Raw genomic sequence first — 21,602 nt, 5'->3', positions numbered from 1 at the left:
TATGTAGAGGCCAGATCATTTGGGGCTTTATAGGATCTTTTAAAAATTAGCAGTAGCTATTCCTAGAAGTAAGCATATTCAAGAGATTTGGGAAGTCAAACTGATGAATTGAATATGAGGATTGGGGATAGTGTGATAAAAAGGTAACTCCATGTTTCTGGCCCATACAACCAAATGATGGTGTTTACTGATTTAAGAAACACAAGAAAACTAAGTTTGAGGCAGGCAATAAGTTGGACTTTGGATATGTCAAATGTGGGTACCTTTGAAGAAATCAGGGTGTAATATTAAGCAGGCAATTTATATAGGTCTGAAACTCAATGATGAGTTTTGGGCTTGATCTAAAATCTTGGTGATCATTGAGCATATGGATGATAGTTAGAGTAAACAGGATTGCCTAATGAGATACTTTATCCCTTCTCAGTGAGGACTAAGCTCTGATTTTTTATCTTGCCGAAATTTCTTTCTAAGGGGTTTGGGGAGTCATGCCCTACAAACCATACATTCTCATCAAATGGGTTTTATTTAACCCTGTATATCGTGATTTACTTTCCAATCTGACTCTGGCATAACAAGGGAAAAAATGAAAATGTTTTACCCCAAAATATATTTCCTTGCCATACCTTGAAATTGCCTTACAAAGTCTCTTGTGGAAAAATCTGCATTCTATAGAAAATCCCCTTCCCCCATTGTTTTCTTTCTTTCTTTCCAGATCCAGGAGATAATTAACTAAGAGCCAGACGCCCTTTTAGGTCTAATAGGAATCATTTTACAACCTGCTCTCTCTGAGGTCTGCTATCTGAGAGATTCCTCTGCACAATAAAACTTGGTCTCCACAGTCTTTTGACTTAACCTCAGCATTCCTTTCCATTGATCCCAGGTCTTCAGATAAACTCAACCAACTGTCAACCAGCAAATGTTTACCTATAGCCTGGAAGCCCCCACTTTGAGTTGTCTCATCTTTCTGAACCAAACTAATGTATTTCTTAAATATATTTAATTGATGCTTCATGCCTCTCTAAACATATGTAAAGCCAAGCTGTACCCCGACCCCCTTAGGCACAAGTTCTCAGGACCTCCTGAGGGCTGTGTCACGGGCCATGGTCACTCATATTTAGCTCAGAATAAATCTCTTAAAATATTTTACACAGTTTTACTCTTTTCATCGACATCAACCAAGCTTCTGTGTCAAGTAATATACAATCTCTGTCTGTACTTCTTAACTCCCCAGTTCCCTCTTAACTCGTTGTAATAACTCTTACTCCCTCTGCTCCAATGAAGGTGCTTTTGCCAGGGTCACCAGGGATACCCTCAATGCTGTACACAAAGGACAGTTGTCAGTGTTTACCTTACTGGATATTTTGGTAACATTTGAATTGCAACATTTGAAAAAGCCCTCCTTAATACTTTCTCCTATTTTGGACTCTGCTGAATCACTTACTTTTTGTTTTTCTCTAACCTCTTTGGTCATTTTTGTCAGTCCCCTGTATGGGCTTTCTATTTGGTGTTTCCCAGGGCTCTCTTCTCATTTTACTATAGCAGAGCAACTGAAAACTGAAATATCTACAGGGGCCAGGGAATAAAACTGAGTGAAGTAGACTATTTTCCTATTAAACACTTTGTACATTGAACCATTATTTGCATGACAATCCCTTTGTTTACATACAAACAGCAGTGTTGTTTACTTCTACAAAGATCTTTGCATTTTTCAACATACAGGGAATATGTGTTTGTATGAAATATTTTTAAAATGAAATATTTCATATATTCATTTTATATATATATATTTCATATATGGGTTTGTATGAAATATTTTTAAAATAAAAGATTTTTAAATGAAATATCTCATTTTAAAATATTTTGATCATTGATTCAATTCCATTTCGCTTTTATACACTGTGCTGGACAAAGGAGAAATGTCAGAAGGCCTCATGTAGCTGTTTGACTGCCAGTTTGCCATCTCCTCTGGAGCAGTGGCAGCTGTTCTTGTGGTTTTATCATCTGTCGAGGTTCCTGATTTTCACATCTGCTTCTCTGATCTAGCAGAGCCCTATATCCAGCTTCTTAGTAGACATCTCCTTCCTGAGGCCTCCGTGACTTAGCATCTCTACTTCCCTCTTAATCAACTTATTCTATTCACTCACTCAAACCAAATTGCTCTCTTGCCATCATACCCAATCAAAGAAGGAGTTCTTTTGTTAATATTTTTCAAAACACTCTCCTCACCTATTCTTTCTATGCTTTGTCATGCAGGCTGGAGTGCAGTGGTGTGATTATGACTCATTGACGTCTTGCCCTCCCACCATACCCTTCTCTCTCTCAGGCTCAAATGATCCTCCCGCCTCAGCCCCTTGAGTAGTCTGGGCTACAGGCACTCACCACCATGCCCAGCTACTGTTTTTACGTTTTTTTTTTTTTTTTTTAGAGGTGGGGGTCTCATTAAGTTGACCAGACTGGTCTCGATCTCTTGGGCTTAAGTGATTCTCCTTACTTGGCCTCTCAAAGTGCTGGGATTACAGATGTCAGCCACCATGCCTAGCCCCTCTGTTTGTCTTTTATTTATCTTTTGCTTGGATTACTACAATAACAGTGGCAGGCAGTATAGTATAGTAATTAAGAGCATGGACCCAGGAGACAGACTTCCTGCTTCTGCCACTTATTAGCTGTGTAATTTTGGATGAGTTCTTTAACTTCACTAGGCCTCAGTTTCCACATCTATAAACTGGAAACAGTACCTACCTCACAGAGTTGTTATGAGCTTTATAAATGGGTTAATACATGTAAATCTATTAGAGCAGTACAGAGTTTGCTATTCTTATAATTATTGGTTGATTTCTTACTTCCTCTGAGCCACCTACCATGTACCTTTATTTTATCATCATACTTGTCCCACTGCATTGCAAGTTTTGTGTATGGTGCTCTCCTCTACTAAACTATTAGCTTCTTGGAGGTTTGGACTATTTCTGTTCGTCCCTGGATTCCCAATACCTGGCACAATGCCCTGTACAAGTAGATGCTCAGCCAGTGGTTTTCGACTAAGTGAATAAACCCATTTGAGCCTGAGATTCCTCTTCCTATAAATGGGGATTTGAATAACTGTTCTGCCTCACAGGATTATTGGAAGCATCAGTTGGGAGGACAATTGCAAAAGCACTTTGGAAATTCTAAGGATCTATCAAATTGTAAGAGATTCAGGGTAGCATTCAGAATGGGCCCTCTTTGGAATTTTGCAGGACTGGTTTGTGTCTCTTTTCACTTTTGGGAGCTAGTTGGAGACTTTTCCAGAGGCCTCAGTCTATGCTCCTGCAGGTCTTTTGTTGAATTACTAGCAACTTGGATTCCCCTGATGAAGCTTCAGGTTAAGAGAAAAATGAATATAATCCCACTAAGTTGTAGGGCTCAGAAACATCAGCCTTGCTGTCTCCAGAACTAAGAATCCAATATCCAGCTGCATCCTTCCCAAAGAAACTGACAATTTTCATTCATTTCAGGAATCTATCTGAACCTGTCATGACCTATAGGCTTCACAAAGAGCTGGTCTCTGCTGCCAGTAAGTATTTATGTTACTAATTAACTGTGTTGTCCTAGTTTCTTAATGTTTACTGCAATAAGCCTAGAAAATTGTTTGAGGAGAAGTGATTGAGGGCACAGAAACCTAAAACACATAAACAAATTATGCACAACTGCCAAATGAAAGTATTCTTGCTTGCTATCTAACTCAAGAGTGGTGTTATTTTTCATAATTAGTGTTACTTAAGAGGGCTTGAGAAAATTGGTTACTTGAGGAATGTGATGAATATAAAGACTTTATTTATATATTTATTCATTGCCTCTTCCATCAGAACAAGAACATTTGCTTACATTACCAGGGGACAGCAAAATGGCTACACGACAGTTGCTGTTTCAACTTCCTTCATCATTTTGCCTGTTCAAAAGCTTTTCGATTGTGTTGTGAACCATTGTTCTTAATCTGATAGCGCCAGCGTCACATTTTCTAGATGAGAAAACTGAGGGAGAGGACGTTAGTACATGGGAAATAAGGCATATGGAATCACCCCCAAAAGTTGGCGATTAAAGAAGCATTGAAAGTTTTGGCTGAGGTCACTGTATGAGTGCCCCTCCCACTTCAACGTGACCCTTATTCTGCATCATATCCTGTGTGGTGTTCAGGAAAAAGATTCAGGGGACTTAGCATCATAATGGATCTTTGTTGAAACAAAGGAGCTTTGTTCTTTACTTCTGGGCTCTCTCAGTGATTTTCACAGGAATCCAGAGGCAGCAGCACACTTCTCAGTACCACAAGGAAGGTGGATGGGAATAGGTTTCCAGCTGGAAATTTATCTGTGAGACTTTAGGAACAACCTGCTGTGCCTGGAGTTCTGACTCCGTCTGAAACAGTCTTCTCTCTCTCTCTCGCTCCCTCTCTCTCTGTGTGTGTGTGTTTGTGTGTGTGTGTGTGTATACATGTAAGAATTTGCTTAATCTAGTTGCCCAGAATGCCAAACCATTTATCTCTTACTGTTCTCTCCCAGAGTCTGACAACCTGGATTACCGCCTGGGAGCTATTCACTCCCTGGTATATAAGCTACCAGAAAAGAACCGAGAGATGCTGGAACTTCTGATAAGACACTTGGTCAAGTAAGTAACTGCTGGATTTTCAGAAAAAGTTTCTCTTAGACGACTTGCCCATGTGGTTGGACTACACAGAAGCTGCTTCTCAGCTCTTTCAGCCCCAGACCTTAACTGCTTCCTTGGAAGGCTGAGCGCTCTGTGAGGAAGGCTATTTTGCCTTGACCCATATATATATCCTCTTAGAGTCATCATGCATGTGGATTGTCTCAGTTGAAAGGTAACAGCAAGGTAGAGTGGAGTGGACACAGGCTTTGTTGTCAGATGAACCTGGTTTTGAATTGAAGCTCTCCAACTGGTTTAGCTATATAATCTTAGGCAAACCTCTCTGAATCTGTTTGATCATCTGTACAATCCCTACAGTGAAGGCCAGTTGTGTGGATTAGAATGAACACAGGTAAAATGCATGTCACATGAGTGGCTTTCAAGAAATGGAACTTTTTGTTAAGGTTCTGGTCCACTTCTTGCCTTGGTGTGGCCAGCAGTAACAGACAGCGGGATTATGGAGAATAGTCCTGGTGACGGACACTGAGACAGGCAGGTGAAAGGGGCACATGTATCACACAGTGGTGCTCCCTGGCCAGAGGATTTAATATTGTGAATCAAGATGAATTTACTTGGCTCAAAAAAGGTAGAAAGTGTTCTGTCCAGGAGTCAGCGACCTGAGCTCTAGTTTTATTTCTGCTTTGTGCTATTAGTTCATTTCGTGACCAGGAACAGGTCACTCTTAAGGCCTCTCTTGGTATATTAAACAGTAAAGAAATGTGAAAATAAGCTTAAAAATTATAATGTATTTTAAGTTTATGTATTTAGCAAGTACAGTTGTCTGCATACTCCAAAGATGCAGTAATGATACATTTTAACCTCAGTTGGAGAGGATCTCAAACACTTAAAATTGAGGCCTTTAATGAAGGCAAGTTTCTGGGCTAATGGCTCTTTTGGCCTCTCCCTGTAGTAAATCCTGAGTGCTTTGCCTATCTCGACCTTGAGTTTTCCTATTATATGTGAGATCTCCAAGATCTGATTCAGCTCTGACTTTCAAGGGCTGTTTTTTACACTTCTATAGCAAATGAATATTATGGACACTGATTGATAGGTAATAAGCAGAATTAACAAGAGAGGATGGCTTTTATATTTATTGCCAGTGTTTGCAATTTGAGCTAATAGAGGACATTAAGAGGCATATGCTCTCCAAAAAGTAGTTTGTGATAATCTCAGTAAATGTACAAAACCCAGCAAAGAAACCATTTGCATGTTAATGTACAGTTACCCTGGAAGAGTCTTTGGCTCAAGTTCTAGATCTATCACAAATATGCTGTCTGACCTAGAGAAAGTCTAGGCCACAAGTTTGTTCATCTATAACACAAAGGGACTGAAGCAGCTAATCCCAAAGGGTTCCTTCAGCTCTGACTTTCTGAGAGTCTTAACATGTTACAGGAGCCAAGGACTCAATTGAGGTTGTCCCTGCTTAGTGAGCGACAGGGTGCCTGCCTCTATCTACCCAAAGGGTGAATGCCTGGCTTACTTCAAGATTCTTAGTCCTCAAATTCTTGAAATCAGAAGAAGACATGAACAAATAGATCACAGAAATAGCATGGCAAATACTCTTAAATATATGGAAATATGCTCAAGTTCACTCATAGTAACAAAAATACAAATTAAAGCTATACTGAGCTACCAGTTATTGACAAATCCTAATGTTTGTTAATGAGACTATGGGGAAACTGTCCTCTATTAAATTTATTGTATTAATGCAGTACAGTTCCAGAAGAGGGAATTTGGCAATACCTAACAAATCTGCATATTCAGTTATCCTTTGACTCAGCAAAACAAGGCATATAATATGTTTGCTTTTTTTTTAAGGCATGTACTCTAAAGATACACCTCCACAAATACAAACAACACATGCACAAGGTTTGTCATTGCAGCACAGTTTTCAAAAGCAAAAGATTGGAAACAGCACAAATATCTGAAAATAGGGGACTAGTCAAGTAAGTAAGGGTATATTCAACAATGTAGTGTTATGTAGTAATTTAAAAAAAGAATGAGGAAGACCTCTATGAACTTTGTTTTGTAGTGATTTCTGGGGTGTATTACTATTTTCCAGCATGTAAAACAAACAATTACATTAAAAAAACTCAAGCTGTAAAACAAGGTTTATAATATGCTAGCTTTTCTTTTGCAAGAAAAAAGAGGAAACTAAGATTATGTAAGAATGCACACACATTTCCAAAAAATTTTTGTCAAATGAATCATACACTAAGATAAATTTAAAAAAAACGAATGACTACAAAAGTTAAATGTAGAGTTGCCGTAAATCCAGCAATTCCACTCCAAGGTATAAACCTAAGATAAATGAAAACATGTGTCCACACAAAAACTTGTACACAAATGTCCATAGCAGCATTATTCGTAGTTGTCGAAAAGTGGAAACAACCCAAATGTCTGTCAACTAATGAATAGAGAAACAGAATGTGATATACAGGCAATGGAATATTATTCAGCTATAAAAAAGGATGAAGTACTGATACATGCTACAGCAAGGATAAACACTAAAAGCATTATGCTAAGTAAAAAAAAAACAAGATACAACAGTACATATATTATATGATTCCATTTATATTAAATGTTCAGAATAGACAAATCTATAGAGAAAGAAAGTTGATGAGTCTGGGAAATGGGGGCGTGAGAAGTATGGGGGTAATTGATGATGAGTGTGAGGATTCTTTTTGGAATGATGAAAATTTCTGGAATTAGATAAGGGGTGACAGTTGCACAGCTCCGTGAATATACTGAAAACCATTTAATTGTACCCTTTAAAAGGGTGAATTTTATGATATGTGAAATATATTTCAATAAACTCGTTATAAAAATAAAAACCAAAGTAGTTATTATGGTGGATAGCTGTGGTAAGTAGGGTGTAGGGGATAGGGATAAGAGTTGGATTCCTCTAAGTACACCTCCTTATGTACTTCTGACTATTAATGTTTTACATATCCAAAAAATAAAATTAAATAAAAAATTATAAATCATAAAACAACACCAAAACAAGCAAATGAATTTAATGAACGTAAGTGTTTATCAACTTGATAACATAATCACAGAGAGAAAGCAGTTATTTCAACTAACTTGTCAGCACAGTCCTCTGACTCATCCTTAATGAGATATACTCTAGAAACAAGAAGAGCAAAATTTTAAGCATTACTCAGTAGGTTTATTTATAGTAGTAATATAATTTAACTTGAAACACACACACATCTTATAAAGAGCAAAAAAGTAAATATGTTAATGTTATAAGCTAAGCTATATAGTGTATAAAAAAGAGACACAGATATAAAATTAAAGACATAATTTTATAACATTAAAATTAAATTAAGAAAATATGAATCCATGACTTAAAGAGAAAGCAACAAGAAGAAATAACTTTATTCACTGAACCAGTCTTGAAGGGATTCTACCCAAAAAGAAGTGAATATACTTAATGTGCAGTTTTTTGTTTTTAAATAGCATTTCCTTTACAAAGCAATCAGAATGGCTGATTCCATATCTGGACCAAGGAAAATACAAGGTTAGCCTTGGATAAATAGTACCACAGAGCGAGAAAGAATGGAGTCACACCAATAGTGTCATGTTCAAAGGACATGGAAACCTTGAAAGGGCTGATACTGATGATGTTTGAGTCAATCTGAACATCAATAACAATAAAAAAATGTATTTGATTATTACGTGTTGAAAAATAAAACCCCTGGAGGTGGACAAAGGAAGGAAAGCTCTTTATTGCAGAAAGAATATCAGCTAATAAACATATGAAGAATGACAAAATCAGAAAAATCATTAGTTTACAATCTAAGTGGTCTGTTTTAGACATGAATCAAAACTGTTGAGTAAGAGAGTATTGAGGAATAGGATGTTGACATTATTCCAGTGTATTACTGACAGGTTACCTACTAAATCACAAATTAAAAAAAATGTATCGTTACAATGAATCTATTTGGCAGACACCACCTTAAGTAATTGATCAAAGTTAGCATCAGTAATAATGGAGCTGGCTGGGCACGGTGGCTCATGCCTGTAGTTCTGGCACTTTGGGAGGTCGAGGCAGGTGGATCACCTGCGGTCATGAGTTCAAGACCAGCCTGGCCAACATGGTGAAACTCCGTCTTTACAAAAATTAGCCAGCATGATGGTGAGTGCCTGTAATCCCAGCTACTCTGGAGGCTGAGGCAAGACAATTGCTTGAACCTGGGAGGTGGAGATTGCAGTGAGCCGAGATCATGCCATTGTACTCCAGCATGGTGACAGAGCAAGACTCAGCTGCTCCCTGCCCCACCAAAAAAAAAGTAATAATGGAACAAACCACCTTATGTACCTCCTAAGTAGATATAATAAAAATTTTAAAACATAAACTGTGAAATATTTTTGCCAAAAATATGTAGCCTGGATCAAATTAATTTTTTCCAGTTTGCAGGAAATAAGGAGTATAGATAAACACAGAGTGTTTGACATTCTATAAAACTTTTGAAGGCCAGGCTCCGTGGCTCACGCCTGTAATCCCAGCACTTTGGAAGACCGAGGAGGGCAGATCACAAGATCAGGAGTTCAAGACCAGCCTGGTCAATATGATGAAACTCTGTCTCTACTAAAAATACAAAAAAATTAGCCAGGTGTGGTGGTACGCACCTGTAATCCCAGCTACTTGGAAAGCTGAGGCAGGAGAATTGCTTGAACCCAGAAGGCATAGGTTTGCAGTGAGCCGAGATTGCGCCACTGCACTCCAGCCTGGGTGACAGAGCAAGACTCTGCCTCAAACAAACAAACGAACAAAAACAAAAACACTTTTGAAAAGGCTTGGACTTTCCAAAAAAGTCAATGTTGTGGGGAAAAAGTGGTAGAGGTACTGTTCTACATTAAGAGACTAAAGAAACAAATGCAGTACAAGAGCTTTGATTGCATCCAGATTTAAAAAACACAGCTATAAAAGACTTTTTTTCTCCTGTAACATTTGAGAAAATTGGAATATGGACTAGATATTAGATGATATAGAATTATTGCAAATTTTCTAAGAAGCAAACATGTTATTGTGGTTTTGTAGGAAAATGTGCTTATTCTTTGACAATGAATGCTGAAGTATTTAGGGTTGAAGCAATTTACTTTCAGAGGATTAAGAAAAAAATATAGAAAGAGAAAGCAAATGTGGTAATATGTTAATTTTTGAATCTAGATATAGACAGTATGAGTCTTCCTAGTACCACACTTCCAACATTTTGCATGTTTGAAAAAGTTTATAATGAAAATTGTAGGGAAATGTAAATAAAAAATTGGCTTTGTTTCAGTAGAGAAATTTACACAGGAGAAGAAGAAAATGCATGTGTTTTTAAAATGCACATAATTATCCTGCCTGTCAACTGCTGCTTTCATCATCAATACGATAAGTGCATCTATGCCTTTGTACTGTGTTTCTACTGCCAACCTGTTTTCCAGGCTAATAACAGGTAGACCCAAACTGACCTCAACCAATTTGAGGTTCCCAATTATCCAGTTCTTTTTGATTAGTATCTGCAGCTTCTATTAGTCAGAGATGGGAGAACTGAAAGGTCACCTCCCTGGCAATCTTACTACCAGTGGAATATTACAATAGAAGCAAGCTTTGGGCCTAATTCTGCCATCCTTATAGCTTTTTATCAGCAGGCAGAGGAAAAAAGACTTGTACAACCTGTTCTGCAAACTCAGATGAAGTCCCAGCTCTCTGTCCTTTCAGATGCCCTGACAGCATCTTGAATGAAAGGTTCACTGGAGGCAGATAAGATTGGAGTCAGGCAATACAATTCTACAGTCTAGTACCCCTTTGTAACCATAGACCTGGGCTACCATTCTGAAGGGTATGGGTTATTAGCTTACTAGATTCTTTAAATTTTTCTAATAATATTTCTCTTATTTGAGAAGCAATACTGTGCATTGTAAAAATTAGCAAATATTAAAAAAGCAGAAAAAAACTAAAAGCTTTCTATTCCCAACATTCAATAATCATTACTGTTAATATAGTTTAGGTTCTTTTTGATCTTTTTCTCTTCTCTCTCTCTCTCTTTCTCTCTTTCTCTATGTGTGTGTGTATGCATATGCGTGCACACACATGCATTTTTGTATAAACATACATGTTTGCTCTTTTTACCAAAATGAGATTATGCTGTTCTTTAGTCTACTTTTATTATTTTAACAATTTTGACTTTTCCGGACCATATTACCATTTTCCCAGTTGACCCAAAAAGTGGTCTTTTATAGATGTTTGTCCAATCTGGAGTTCAATATAGGGCCACACTTTATTTATGTCTTTTTTTGTCTTTTTAACCTAGCACAGTGCCTTTTTTTTTCTTTCTTTCTTTCTTTTTTTTTTTTTTTTAATTATACTTTAAGTTCTGGGATACATGTGTCTTTTTAACCTAGCACAGTGCCTTTTTTTTTTCTTTCTTTCTTTTTCTTTTCTGGGATACATGTGCAGAACATGCAGGTTTGTTACACAGGTATGCCTATGACATGGTGGCTTTGCTGCACCCATCAACCCATCGTCTACATTAGGTATTTCTCCTAATGCTATCCCTCCCCTAGCCCCCTACCCGCCGACAGGCCCTGGTGTGTGATGTTCCCCTCCCTGTGTCCATGTGTTCTTATTGTTCAACTCCTACTTATGAGTGAGAACATGTGGTGTTTGGTTTTCTGTTCCTGTGTCAGTTTGCTGAGAATATGGTTTCCATTTTCATCCATGTCCCTATAAAAGACATGAACTCATCTTTTTATATAGCTGCATAGTATTCAGTGGTGTATATGTGCTACATTTTCTTTATCCAGTCTACCATTGATGGGCATTTGGGTTGGCTCCAAGTCTTTGCTATTGTGAAAAGTGCAGCGATAAACATACATGTACATGTGTCTTTATAGTAGAATGATTTATAATCCTCTGGGTATATACCCAGTAATGGGATTGCTGGGTCAAATGGTATTTCTGGTTCTAGATCCTTGAGGACTGGCCACACTGTCTTCCACAATGGTTGAACTAATTTACACGCCCACCAACAGTGTAAAAGCATTCCTATTTCTCCACATCCTCTCCAGCATCTGTTGTTTCCTGACTTTTTAATGATCACCATTATAACTGGCATGAGATGGTATCTCAGTGTAGTTTTGATTTGCATTTCTCTAATGACCAGTGATGATGAGCATTTTTTCAATATGTTTGTTGGCTGCATAAATGTCTTCTTTTGAAAAGTGTCTGTTTATATCCTTTGCCCACTTTTCGATGGGGTTGTTTTTTTCTTGTACATTTGTTTAAGTTCCTTGTAGATTCTGTATATTAGGCCTTTGTGAGATGGATAGACTGCAAACATTTTCTCCCATTCTGTAGGTTCCCTGTACATTCTGATGATAGTTTCTTTTACTATGCAGAAGCTCTTCAGTTTAATTAGATCCCATTTGTCATTTTTGGCTTTTGTGGCCATTGCTTTTGGTGTTTTAGTGATGAAGTTTTTGCCCATGCTTATGTCCTGAATGGTATTGCCTAGGTTACTTCTATGGGTTTTATGGTTTTAGGTCTTATGTTTAAGTCTTTTTTTTTTTTTTTTTTTTTTTTGAGATGAAGTCTCACTCTTTTGCCCAGGCTGGAGTGCAGTGGCACAATCTTGGCTCACTGCCACCTCCACCTTTTGGGTTCAAGCAATTCTCCTGCCTCAGTCTCCCAAGTAGCTGGACTATAGGCACATGCCACCACACCTAGCTAATTTTTTATATTTTTAGTAAAGATGGGGTTTCACCATATTGGCCAGGCTGCTCTCAAACTCCTGACCACATGATCCACCCAACTCGGCCTCCCGAAGTGCTGGGATTATAGTGTCTGACACATTTAAGTCTTTAATCCATTTGGAGTTCATTTTTGTATAAGGTGTAAGGAAGGGGGTCTCGTTTCTGTTTTCTGCATATGGCTAGCCAGTATTCTCAATAGCATTTATTAAGTAGGGAATCCTTGGAGAGATCCAAGATGGCCAACTAGCAGCAGCTCAAGATTGCAGCTCCCAGTGAAGGTGCAGGGAGTGAGTGGATGCCAGACTTCCAGATGAATTTTTGTTGCCTACGGACCAGGAGATTCCCAGTGGAGGAGGCCCATGGGTCGCCAGGGTGACTCTTTTGGCCAGCACAGCTGTTTTGCAGGTGTCTCGGTGTGGCGATTCTCAGTGCGGAGTGTGCAGGACTAGGTGCCCTTTTGGTTGGCGTTTGGAGCTCTGGGAAGGCAGAGTCGCCCATTCAGCTGATTGAAAGAGGGACTGAAGCCAGGAGCCAGACCAGGAGATTCCTGGGTAGAAAAGCGCCACGAGAGCGCCACTGTTTCAGCCCATGCGGTCACCGCACGGGAAATTGCATAGATCCTGGCGCCTTTTCAGTGGGCGACTGGGGCACCTGGGAGAGAATCAATTGTTCAATTAGGAGAAGAGAAGGGGGGGGCTCCGAGGCGGGGAGCCAGTTGATTGGGCTCGGCTGGTCCCACCCCCACAGAAAAACAGAAGTTGGAAATGCTGACAGTTGAGAGTTTCACAGCAAACACAGCTGAACCCGGGAAGGTCCAGCTCTGTGGGGGAGGGGTGTCTGCCAAAGGAAAATAAGGAAACAGAAATAGCATCACCATCAATGGGCTGGACGTCCACTCAGAGACCTAATCTGAAAGTCAGCAATTACAAAGACGACAGGTGGATAAATCCACAAAGATGGGAAGAGACCAGCACAAAAAGGCTGAAAACATCCAAAACCAGAATGCCTCTCCTCCTTCAGGGGATCATAGCTCCTCATCAGCAAGGGAACAAGGCCTGATGGAGAATGAGTGTGATGAATTGTCAGAATCAGGCTTCAGAAGGTGGCTAATAAGAAACTTCTGTGAGCTAAAACAACATGTTCTAACCCAGTGCAAAGAAACTAAGAACACTGAAAAAAGGTTTGACGAAATGCTAACAAGAATAGACAATTTAGAGAGGAATATAAGTGAATTAATGGAGCTGAAAAACACAATATGAGAACTTGGCGAAGTATGCACAAGTTTTAACAGTCGAATTGATCAAGCAGAAGAAAGGATATCAGAGGCCGAAGACCAACTCAATGAAATAAAACGAAAAGACAAGATTAGAGAAAAAGGGTAAAAAGGAATGAGCAAAGTCTCCAAGAAATATGGGACTATGTGAAAAGATCTAATCTACGTTTGATAGGTGTACCGGAATGTGACGAAGAGAATGAATCCAAGTTGGAAAATATTCTTCAGGATATTATTCAGGAAAACTTTCCCAACCTAACAAGGCAGGACAACATTCAACTCCAGGTAATACAGAGACCACCACAAAGATATTCCTCAAGAAGAGCAACCCCAAGGCACATAATCGTCAGATTCACCAGGGTTGAAATGAAGGAGAAAATTCTAAGGGCAGCCAGAGAGAAAGGTCAAGTTACCCACAAAGGGGAGCCTATCAGACTCACAGCAGATCTCTCAGCAGAAACCCTACAAGCCAGAAGAGAGTGGGGCCAATATTCAACATCCTTAAAGAAAATAACTTTCAACCAGAATTTCATATCTAGCCAAACTAAGCTTCATAAGTGAAGGAAAAATAAAATCGTTTGTCAACAAGCAAGTACTCAGAGATTTCATCACCACCAAGCCTGCTTTACAAGAGCTTCTGAAAGAAGCACTACACATAGAAAGGAACAACCAGTATCAGCCATTCCAAAAATATACCAAAAGGTAAAGAGCATCAACATAATGAAGAATCTACATCAACTAATGGGCAAAACAGCCAGCTAGCATCAAATGGCAGTATTAAACTCACATATGTTATTATTAATTCTAAATTTAAATCGACTAAATGCCCCAATCAAAAGACACAGACAGGCAAATTGGACAAAAAGCCAAAACCCATGGGTATGCTGCAACCAGACCCATCTCACATGCAAGGATACACAAAGACTCAAAACAAAGGGATGGAGGAAGATTTACCAACCAAATGGAGAGTAAAAAAAAAAAGCAGTAGTTGCAATCCTAGTCTCTGATAAAATAGACTGTAAAGCAACAAAGATCAAAAGAGGCAAAGAAGGTCATTACATAATGGTAAAAGGATCAGTGCAACAAGAAGAACTAACGATTCTAAATATATACGCACCCAATACAGGAGCACCCAGATACATAAGGCAAGTTCTTAATGACTTACAAAGAGACTTAGACTCCCACACAAAAATAGTGGGAGACTTTAACATCACATTGTCAATATTAGACAGATCAACGAGACAGAAAATTAACAAGGATATTCAGGACTTGAACTCAGACCTGGAACAAGTAAACTAAATAAACATTTATAGAACTCTCCACCCCAAATCCACAAAGCATACATTCTTATCAGTACCACATCACACCTACTCTAAAAGTGACTACATAATTGGAAGTAAGTCACTCCTCAGTAATTGCATAGCATTTCACAGGTTTAAATGAAATATTGGTTGGTTGCTTGTTTGTTATTTTCCTCCCTTATTTCTTCCTGTCTCCATTGTTAAGCACAATTATTGGCATAAAAGAGGTTTTCGATACCCATTTTTAGACTACATTCTAGCCTGGGCAATAAAGTAAGACTCCTGTTCTCTCTCCCTCTTTCCCTTCCTCTTTCTTTCTCTCTTTCATTCTTTTCTTTCTTTCTCTCTTTTTCTTTCTTTTTTTCTTTCTCTTTCTTTTTTTTCTCTTCCCCCCCCACCAAAAAAAAAGGAGGGAATCCTTTCCCCATTGCTTATTTTTGTCAGGTTTGTCAAAGATCAGGTGATTGTAGATGTGTGGTGCTATTTCTGAAGCCTCTGTTCTGTTCCATTGGTCTATATATCTGTTTTGGTATCAGTACCAGGTTGTTTTGGTTACTGTAGACTTTTAGTGTAGTTTGAAGCCAGGTAGTGTGATGCCTCCAGCTTTGTCCTTTTTGCTTAGGATTGTCTTGGCTATATGGGTTATTTTTTTGGTTCTATATAAATTTTAAAGTAGTTTTTTTCTAATACTGTGAAGAAAGTCAATGGTAGTTTGATGGGGATAGCATTGCATCTATAAATTACTTTGGGCAGTATGGCAATTTTCACGATATTGATTCTTCCAATCCATGACCATGGAATGTTTTTTCATTTGTTTGTGTCCTGTCTTGTTTCTTTGACAGTGGTTTGTAGTTCTCCTTGAAGAGGTCCTTCACATCCCTTGGAAGTTGTATTCCTAGGTATTTAATTCTCTTTGTGGCTATTATGAATTGGAGTTCACTCACGCTTTGGCTCTCTGTCTGTTATTGATGTATAAGAATGGTTGCGATTGTTGCACATTGATTTTGTATCCAGAGACTTTGCTGAAGTTGATTATCAGCTTAAGGACATTTTGGGCTGAGATGATGGAGTTTTCTAAATATGCAGTCATGTCATCTGCAGAGACAATTTGACTTCCTCTTTTCCTATTTGAATACCCTTTGTTTCTTTCTCTTGCCAGATTGCCTTGGCGAGAACTTCCAATACTATGTTGAATAGGAGTGGTGAGAGAGCACATCCTTGTCTTTTGCCGGTTTACAAAGGGAATGCTTCCTGTTTTTGCCCATTCATTATGAATATGGTTTTGTCATAAACAGTTATTATTTTGAGATATATTCCATCAACGCCTAGTTTATTGAGATTTTTTAGCATGAAGGGGTGTTGAATTTTATCAAAGGCTTTTTCTCCATCTTTTGAGATAATCATGTGGTTTTTGTCATTGGTTCTATTTATGTGATGGATTATGTTTATTGATTTGCATATGTTGAACCAACCTTGCATCCCAGGGTTGAGACTGATTTGTTCCTGATGGATAAGCTTTTTGATGTGCTACAGGATTCAGTTTTCCAGTTTTCTGTTGATGATTTTCGTGTTGATGTTCAACAGGGATATTGGCCTGAAATTTTCTTTTTTGTGTGTGTATCTCTGCCAGGTTTTGAAATCAGGATGATGCTGGCTTCATAAAATGAGTTAGGGAGAAGTCCCTCTTTTTCCGTTGTTTGGAATAATTTCAAAAGGAATGATATCAGCTCCTCTTTTTACCTCTGGTAGAATTCGGCTGTGAATCCGTCTGGTCCTGGGCTTTTTTTTGGTTGGTAGGCTATTACTGCCTCAATTTAAGAACTTGTTATTGGTCTATTCAGGGATTTGACTTCTTCCTGGTGTAGTCTTAGGAGGGTGTATATGTACAGAAATTTATCCATTTCTTCTAGATTTTCTAGTTTATTTGCATAGAGGTGTTTATAGTATTCTCTGATTGTAGTCTGTATATCTGTGGGATCACTGGTGATATCACCTTTATCATTTTTTATTGTGTCTATTTGATTCTTTTCTCTTCTTTGTTAGTCTGGCTAGTGGTCTATCTATTTTGTTAATCTTTAGAAAAAAAACTAGCTCCTGGATTCATTGATTTTTTTTGAAGGGTTTTTCGTGTCTCTATCTCCTTCAGTTCTGCTCTGATCTTTGTTATCTCTTGTCTTCTGCTAGCTTTTGAATTTGTTTCCTCTTGCTTCTCCAGTTATTTTAATTGTGATGTTAGGGTGTCTATTTTAGATCTTTCCTGCTTCTCCTGTGGGCATTTAGTGCTATAAATTTCCCTCTAAACACTGCTTTACCTGTATCCCAGAGATTCTGGTATGTTGTGTCTTTGTTCTCATTGGTTTCAAAGAACTTATTTTATTTCTGCCTTAATTTTGTTATTTACCCAGTAGTCATTCAGGAGCAGGTTGTTCAGTTTCCATGTAGTTGTGCAGTTTTGAGTGAGTTTCTTAATCCTGAGATCTAATTTGTTTGCACTGTGGTCTGAGAGACTTTTTGTTATGATTTCCATTCTTTTGAAGTTATTGAGGAGTGTTTTGGCAGCACCTATACTAAAATTGTAATGATATAGAGAAGATTAGCATGGTCCCTGCACAGTGCCTTTTTTTTTTTTTATGACACTGGTTTACCAACAAGAGAAGACTAATTGTCCTATAGAATGTTACTTCCTAGTTTTGTCTACTTTCTTCTTTGTCATATATTTCAGCTAGTTCCTCTACTTCCTGTATTTTTTTGTAAAGTAGAGATTATATCTAAAGGCTAGATGGAGTCAAGTTAACTACTTGTTGGCTGGAACAAATAATAGGTGATGTTGTATACCATATGCTGCATCACATCTGAAGATGTTTAAGATTAGTTGATTCACTTTACGGATGTTAAGATTGACCATTGCTATATTTTTCTACCCTGTTAATGCACGGTTGGGAGTGTCTGTACAATATTTTCAGCCAGTCCATATGTCTTTAATACATCTAGGCAATGATAATTCATTTTTGCCTTATGTTTACTCATTAACAAAGCCTTTGGTGTTGACTGGAAATAAAGTTAGCTGAAACTTATACAAGCTCCTCTGGCTTTGTCTGTGTCCTTTAAATACTCATTAGTAACCCCTAAAGTATGTATGTATTCACAAATACTATAATCATAACTAACATGTTTTAGAGTATACATGAAAACTAACAAACATATAAACCAAATTTCATCAGTTCTCATAACACTTTTTTCAAATTGTAATCTGAATTCTACACATCTGAGAATCAATGGTTTCTTAAAATTACAATTGTCAGGCAGCCATTTTGATGTAATTATCATAGCCTCCGCATGCATGAACTTGTAATAGCTGCTCATATTATAGTCACTTAAATTATGTTCATTGTTGAGTTTATTTTCTATTTAAATGTCTTCAAAAATATATGATGATATGACAATGAAATTACTTTTCTTTCTTAGTGGTACATAAATAATGTTGGGTTCGTAACTGATGACTGATGAAATTCATGACATCATATGGACTTTGTCGAAGTATTTAAAGTAAATAACAGATAATATAATACCAGTGGAGGAAGCCAAAGATGCCAGCCCTTAAAAAATGGCACCATCCTTGGGGAGAGGGACCTATTCACTTGTGACCCTGACTCACTGTCTCCTTCCACTGTTGTCTTTTCCTTTTGAAGAACTTTTTATTATGCAAGATTTCAAGTATATACGAAAAAAGAGGAAACAGTATAGGGAAGTCTTGTGTTTCTATCACCACTCCTTTAACTATAATCAACACATGGCCAATCTTGTTTTATCTATATCCTCCCCATTTTCCCTCTTCCCATTTAATTTGAATCAAATCCAAGACATCCTATTATTTCATTCATAAATATTTCAGTTTATGTCTTGAAAAGATGAGAACACTTTATAAATATAACATTATCATATCTAAAAAGAAATGAGTAATACTATTATCAATTACTCTGTGTTCAAATTTCTGCTTCCTTTTTTGTTTTGTGTTTTCAGGGGCTGTGTGTGTGTGTGTGTGTGTGTGTGTGTGTGTGTTGTGTATATATGTATGTATAGGGTGGGAAAGACAAACACACTAATAGATGGCTCTGTGTTCTTCTAACAGGAGACACAGAGTGTGGTTATCTTTGCCCTACATTATTTTCAAGAGTATGACTTTCTTAGATTCACTTAATTGTTAGAGCTGGAAGTTCACTTAGATCATCTAATAACTTCATTTTACAGATGAGGGACAGATACCTAATGATGGAAAAAGATAGATCCAGAGACACCGTACTTTAGTAAAGGACCCAAAATTATTGAAGGTCGCTTTTTTGTATAGGAGTCAGAGGGCATACAGCTCTTACACTCATTGGATGCTAAAATTGGGCGAGACCTTAAAGTTCATATAGGTAGCTTCTCATTCTCCCAGAGGTCTTAGTCTGGCAGTCTGTTGACAAGATCCAGACCACAAATATATTTTATTTGTCCTGCAGTGTTTTGGGAAAAATGTGATTTGGCTTCAACATTTTAAAAATCCAGATAGTTCATATCAAAGTATACATTTCAGGAAAAAAAGAGGATCTCAGCACACTGGACTTGCATGCCTACGTGGCAGTGATCTGTTGGAGTTGAGTAATGGTCTCTTGCTTTGGAATGGGCAGAAGCTTCTAATTTGCCATAGCCCCCACCACTCCCAAGTGTTTTAACAAATATTATATTAGAGTTACATTAGATGTGGCCTAGGAATTTCCCTTTCTTAAAACTAGAGGTAATTCTGTTGATGATGTGTCTCTGAGTGAGTGGTGGGAAAATGGTGGTCTAAAGAATGTCTGCTTGTTTAAATGTGGCAGCCACTTCTCACCAGGCCCATTTCTCTCATGTAAGCTACCTGTCTTGCCCCTCTAGACATTTAAATTTATGACCTCTAATCTAAACCATGCAATCAGAATTCTTTTATTCTCTGCTGGAGACTTCTTACAACCAACCTCAGTGGACTAGAGAGTTCAAGATTCCTTTGTTGTCAAATATCACATACTCTTGTTTTTGGTTTCATTCATCTTGTTAACCAACAATTTGGGATGTGACTTATCCCTTTTACTGGTTTGCAAAATATATAATAAAAAGAGAGCTACTAAGTACAAAGCAATCTCCCCAAAGAATAGGTGAACTTCCAAATCTCCTAAGAAGGCCAAGAAGGAAGAGTATTCTAAATGGGATGCCAAGTAATGCCCTCAGAGAAACAAAAGGTGGTTTTAGCTTAGAAGAGCTCACATATGAGTTTTAATTTCTCTAGAAAGTTAGACAAGCAGGTAGTGGGATGCAGTTGAATGACTATAATACTCGGGTAGCAACAAATATGAGTTTGAATCTCTGTCTTGCCATATGACTTTGCTAAGTGCTTCACTCTTGGTAAACCTAGGCTTCAAAGCTAAAATATTCTACTTTTTGGAGTTGTGATGATTCTGTGAACTGCTGGGACACTGAACAAAGATCAGTTCCTTTCAAAACTCACAAAAAGAGATAAGCAAGTGTCCTTGCCTTTTTACTAGTGGTTTAGCATTTTCAGGTCACTTGGTGGTAGCATAGAGATACTTTTCCATTTTAATATCTGAAAAAAAATTCTGTCACTAAAGAATAAAGGTTAATTGCAGGGGTATTGAAACTGTTAAAAGGAACATATCACTAGCCCAGCAATATCAAAAGCTATGAATGGTTGCTGTTCATTTCCACCTGAAAGGTGCTCACACTTTGTCTAGGGCTTAACAGATTTCACATTAAGATTTGTCTAAGGATTCTGTTCCTCTCAATTACCCACTCATTGTTAAGAACCTGCCGTTCTCTTCTGGGCCTTAGACTTGGTAGGTCTGGAGAAAGTGTTTTCGGTATGCAGTTGGGCTGTCCCTACAGCCAAACTGACCAAAAGGGATTATTGCCTTTTACTTGGCTGCCTCCAGCACTGTTTGAAAGAGCACCAGCGGAGCTCAATTCCTTTACAAATAATTTATTAGTACCTGCTGTGTGGCAGGCACACACACACTTGGAAGTTGTTTATCATCTAGTAAAGGAGGCAAATAAGTAAAGAGAAAATTGCAACTTACTTTACTTGCCAGTGGTTTTAGTTAAGATGAACACAGTGGGCTCTGGTCTCCCTGAAGGAGATATAACATTATGTGCATCTCCAAGGATAGATAGACATTTTGTAGATATAGGGAAAGGGGGACATTCTTGGTAGAGAGAACTACATAAGAGAGGTATGGGGGGGGTCTGCAACAATGTGGTATAACCAGACAACCCTAATCTAAGCAATTTAGTATAACAAGAGTGTCAGAGGTCAGCAATGCCCGAAGGCTCCTGGAGAGATAATAAAAACAACAGATGCTTCCCAGGGTGCCAGGTTCCATGCTAAAGTAGTTTATCTTTATTTTTTTTTAACGACTCTCTGAAGTGGGTGCTATTTTCCCAGGTAGGAAAACTTAAGTTCAGAGAGGTTAGATGAGTGAACGCTCTGTTGCTCAGCTAGTGAGTGGCCATGCTGGGATTCAAACCCAGCTTCGGAGCCTAACCTGTGAGTAGGAATTGGATATAGGGATCAAGTTACTCAA

The 21,602-nt window shown here is 38.1% G+C and overlaps 1 protein-coding gene and 1 pseudogene across 4 annotated transcripts in view; both read left to right on the top strand.

Moving 5' to 3' along the window:
- Positions 1-21,602, top strand: part of OPHN1 (oligophrenin 1) — a 386,576-nt gene that overhangs the window by 306,925 nt on the left and 58,049 nt on the right. For all 4 annotated transcript variants that reach the window (XM_032255831.1, XM_032255830.1, XM_032255828.1 and 1 more), the window contains 2 exons: positions 3,492-3,550; positions 4,533-4,638. In XM_032255831.1, the coding sequence (XP_032111722.1) occupies positions 3,492-3,550; positions 4,533-4,638 (165 nt within the window). The remainder of the gene's footprint in view (positions 1-3,491; positions 3,551-4,532; positions 4,639-21,602) is intronic.
- On the top strand, positions 17,542-17,639 carry LOC116535114 (annotated as a pseudogene).

The sequence above is a fragment of the Sapajus apella genome, unplaced genomic scaffold (genome assembly GCF_009761245.1).
Source record: "Sapajus apella isolate SASKATOON/1434 unplaced genomic scaffold, GSC_monkey_1.0 scaffold91, whole genome shotgun sequence".
Classification (NCBI taxonomy): Eukaryota; Metazoa; Chordata; class Mammalia; order Primates; family Cebidae; genus Sapajus; species Sapajus apella.
This window is presented reverse-complemented; position numbering and strand designations above follow the sequence as displayed.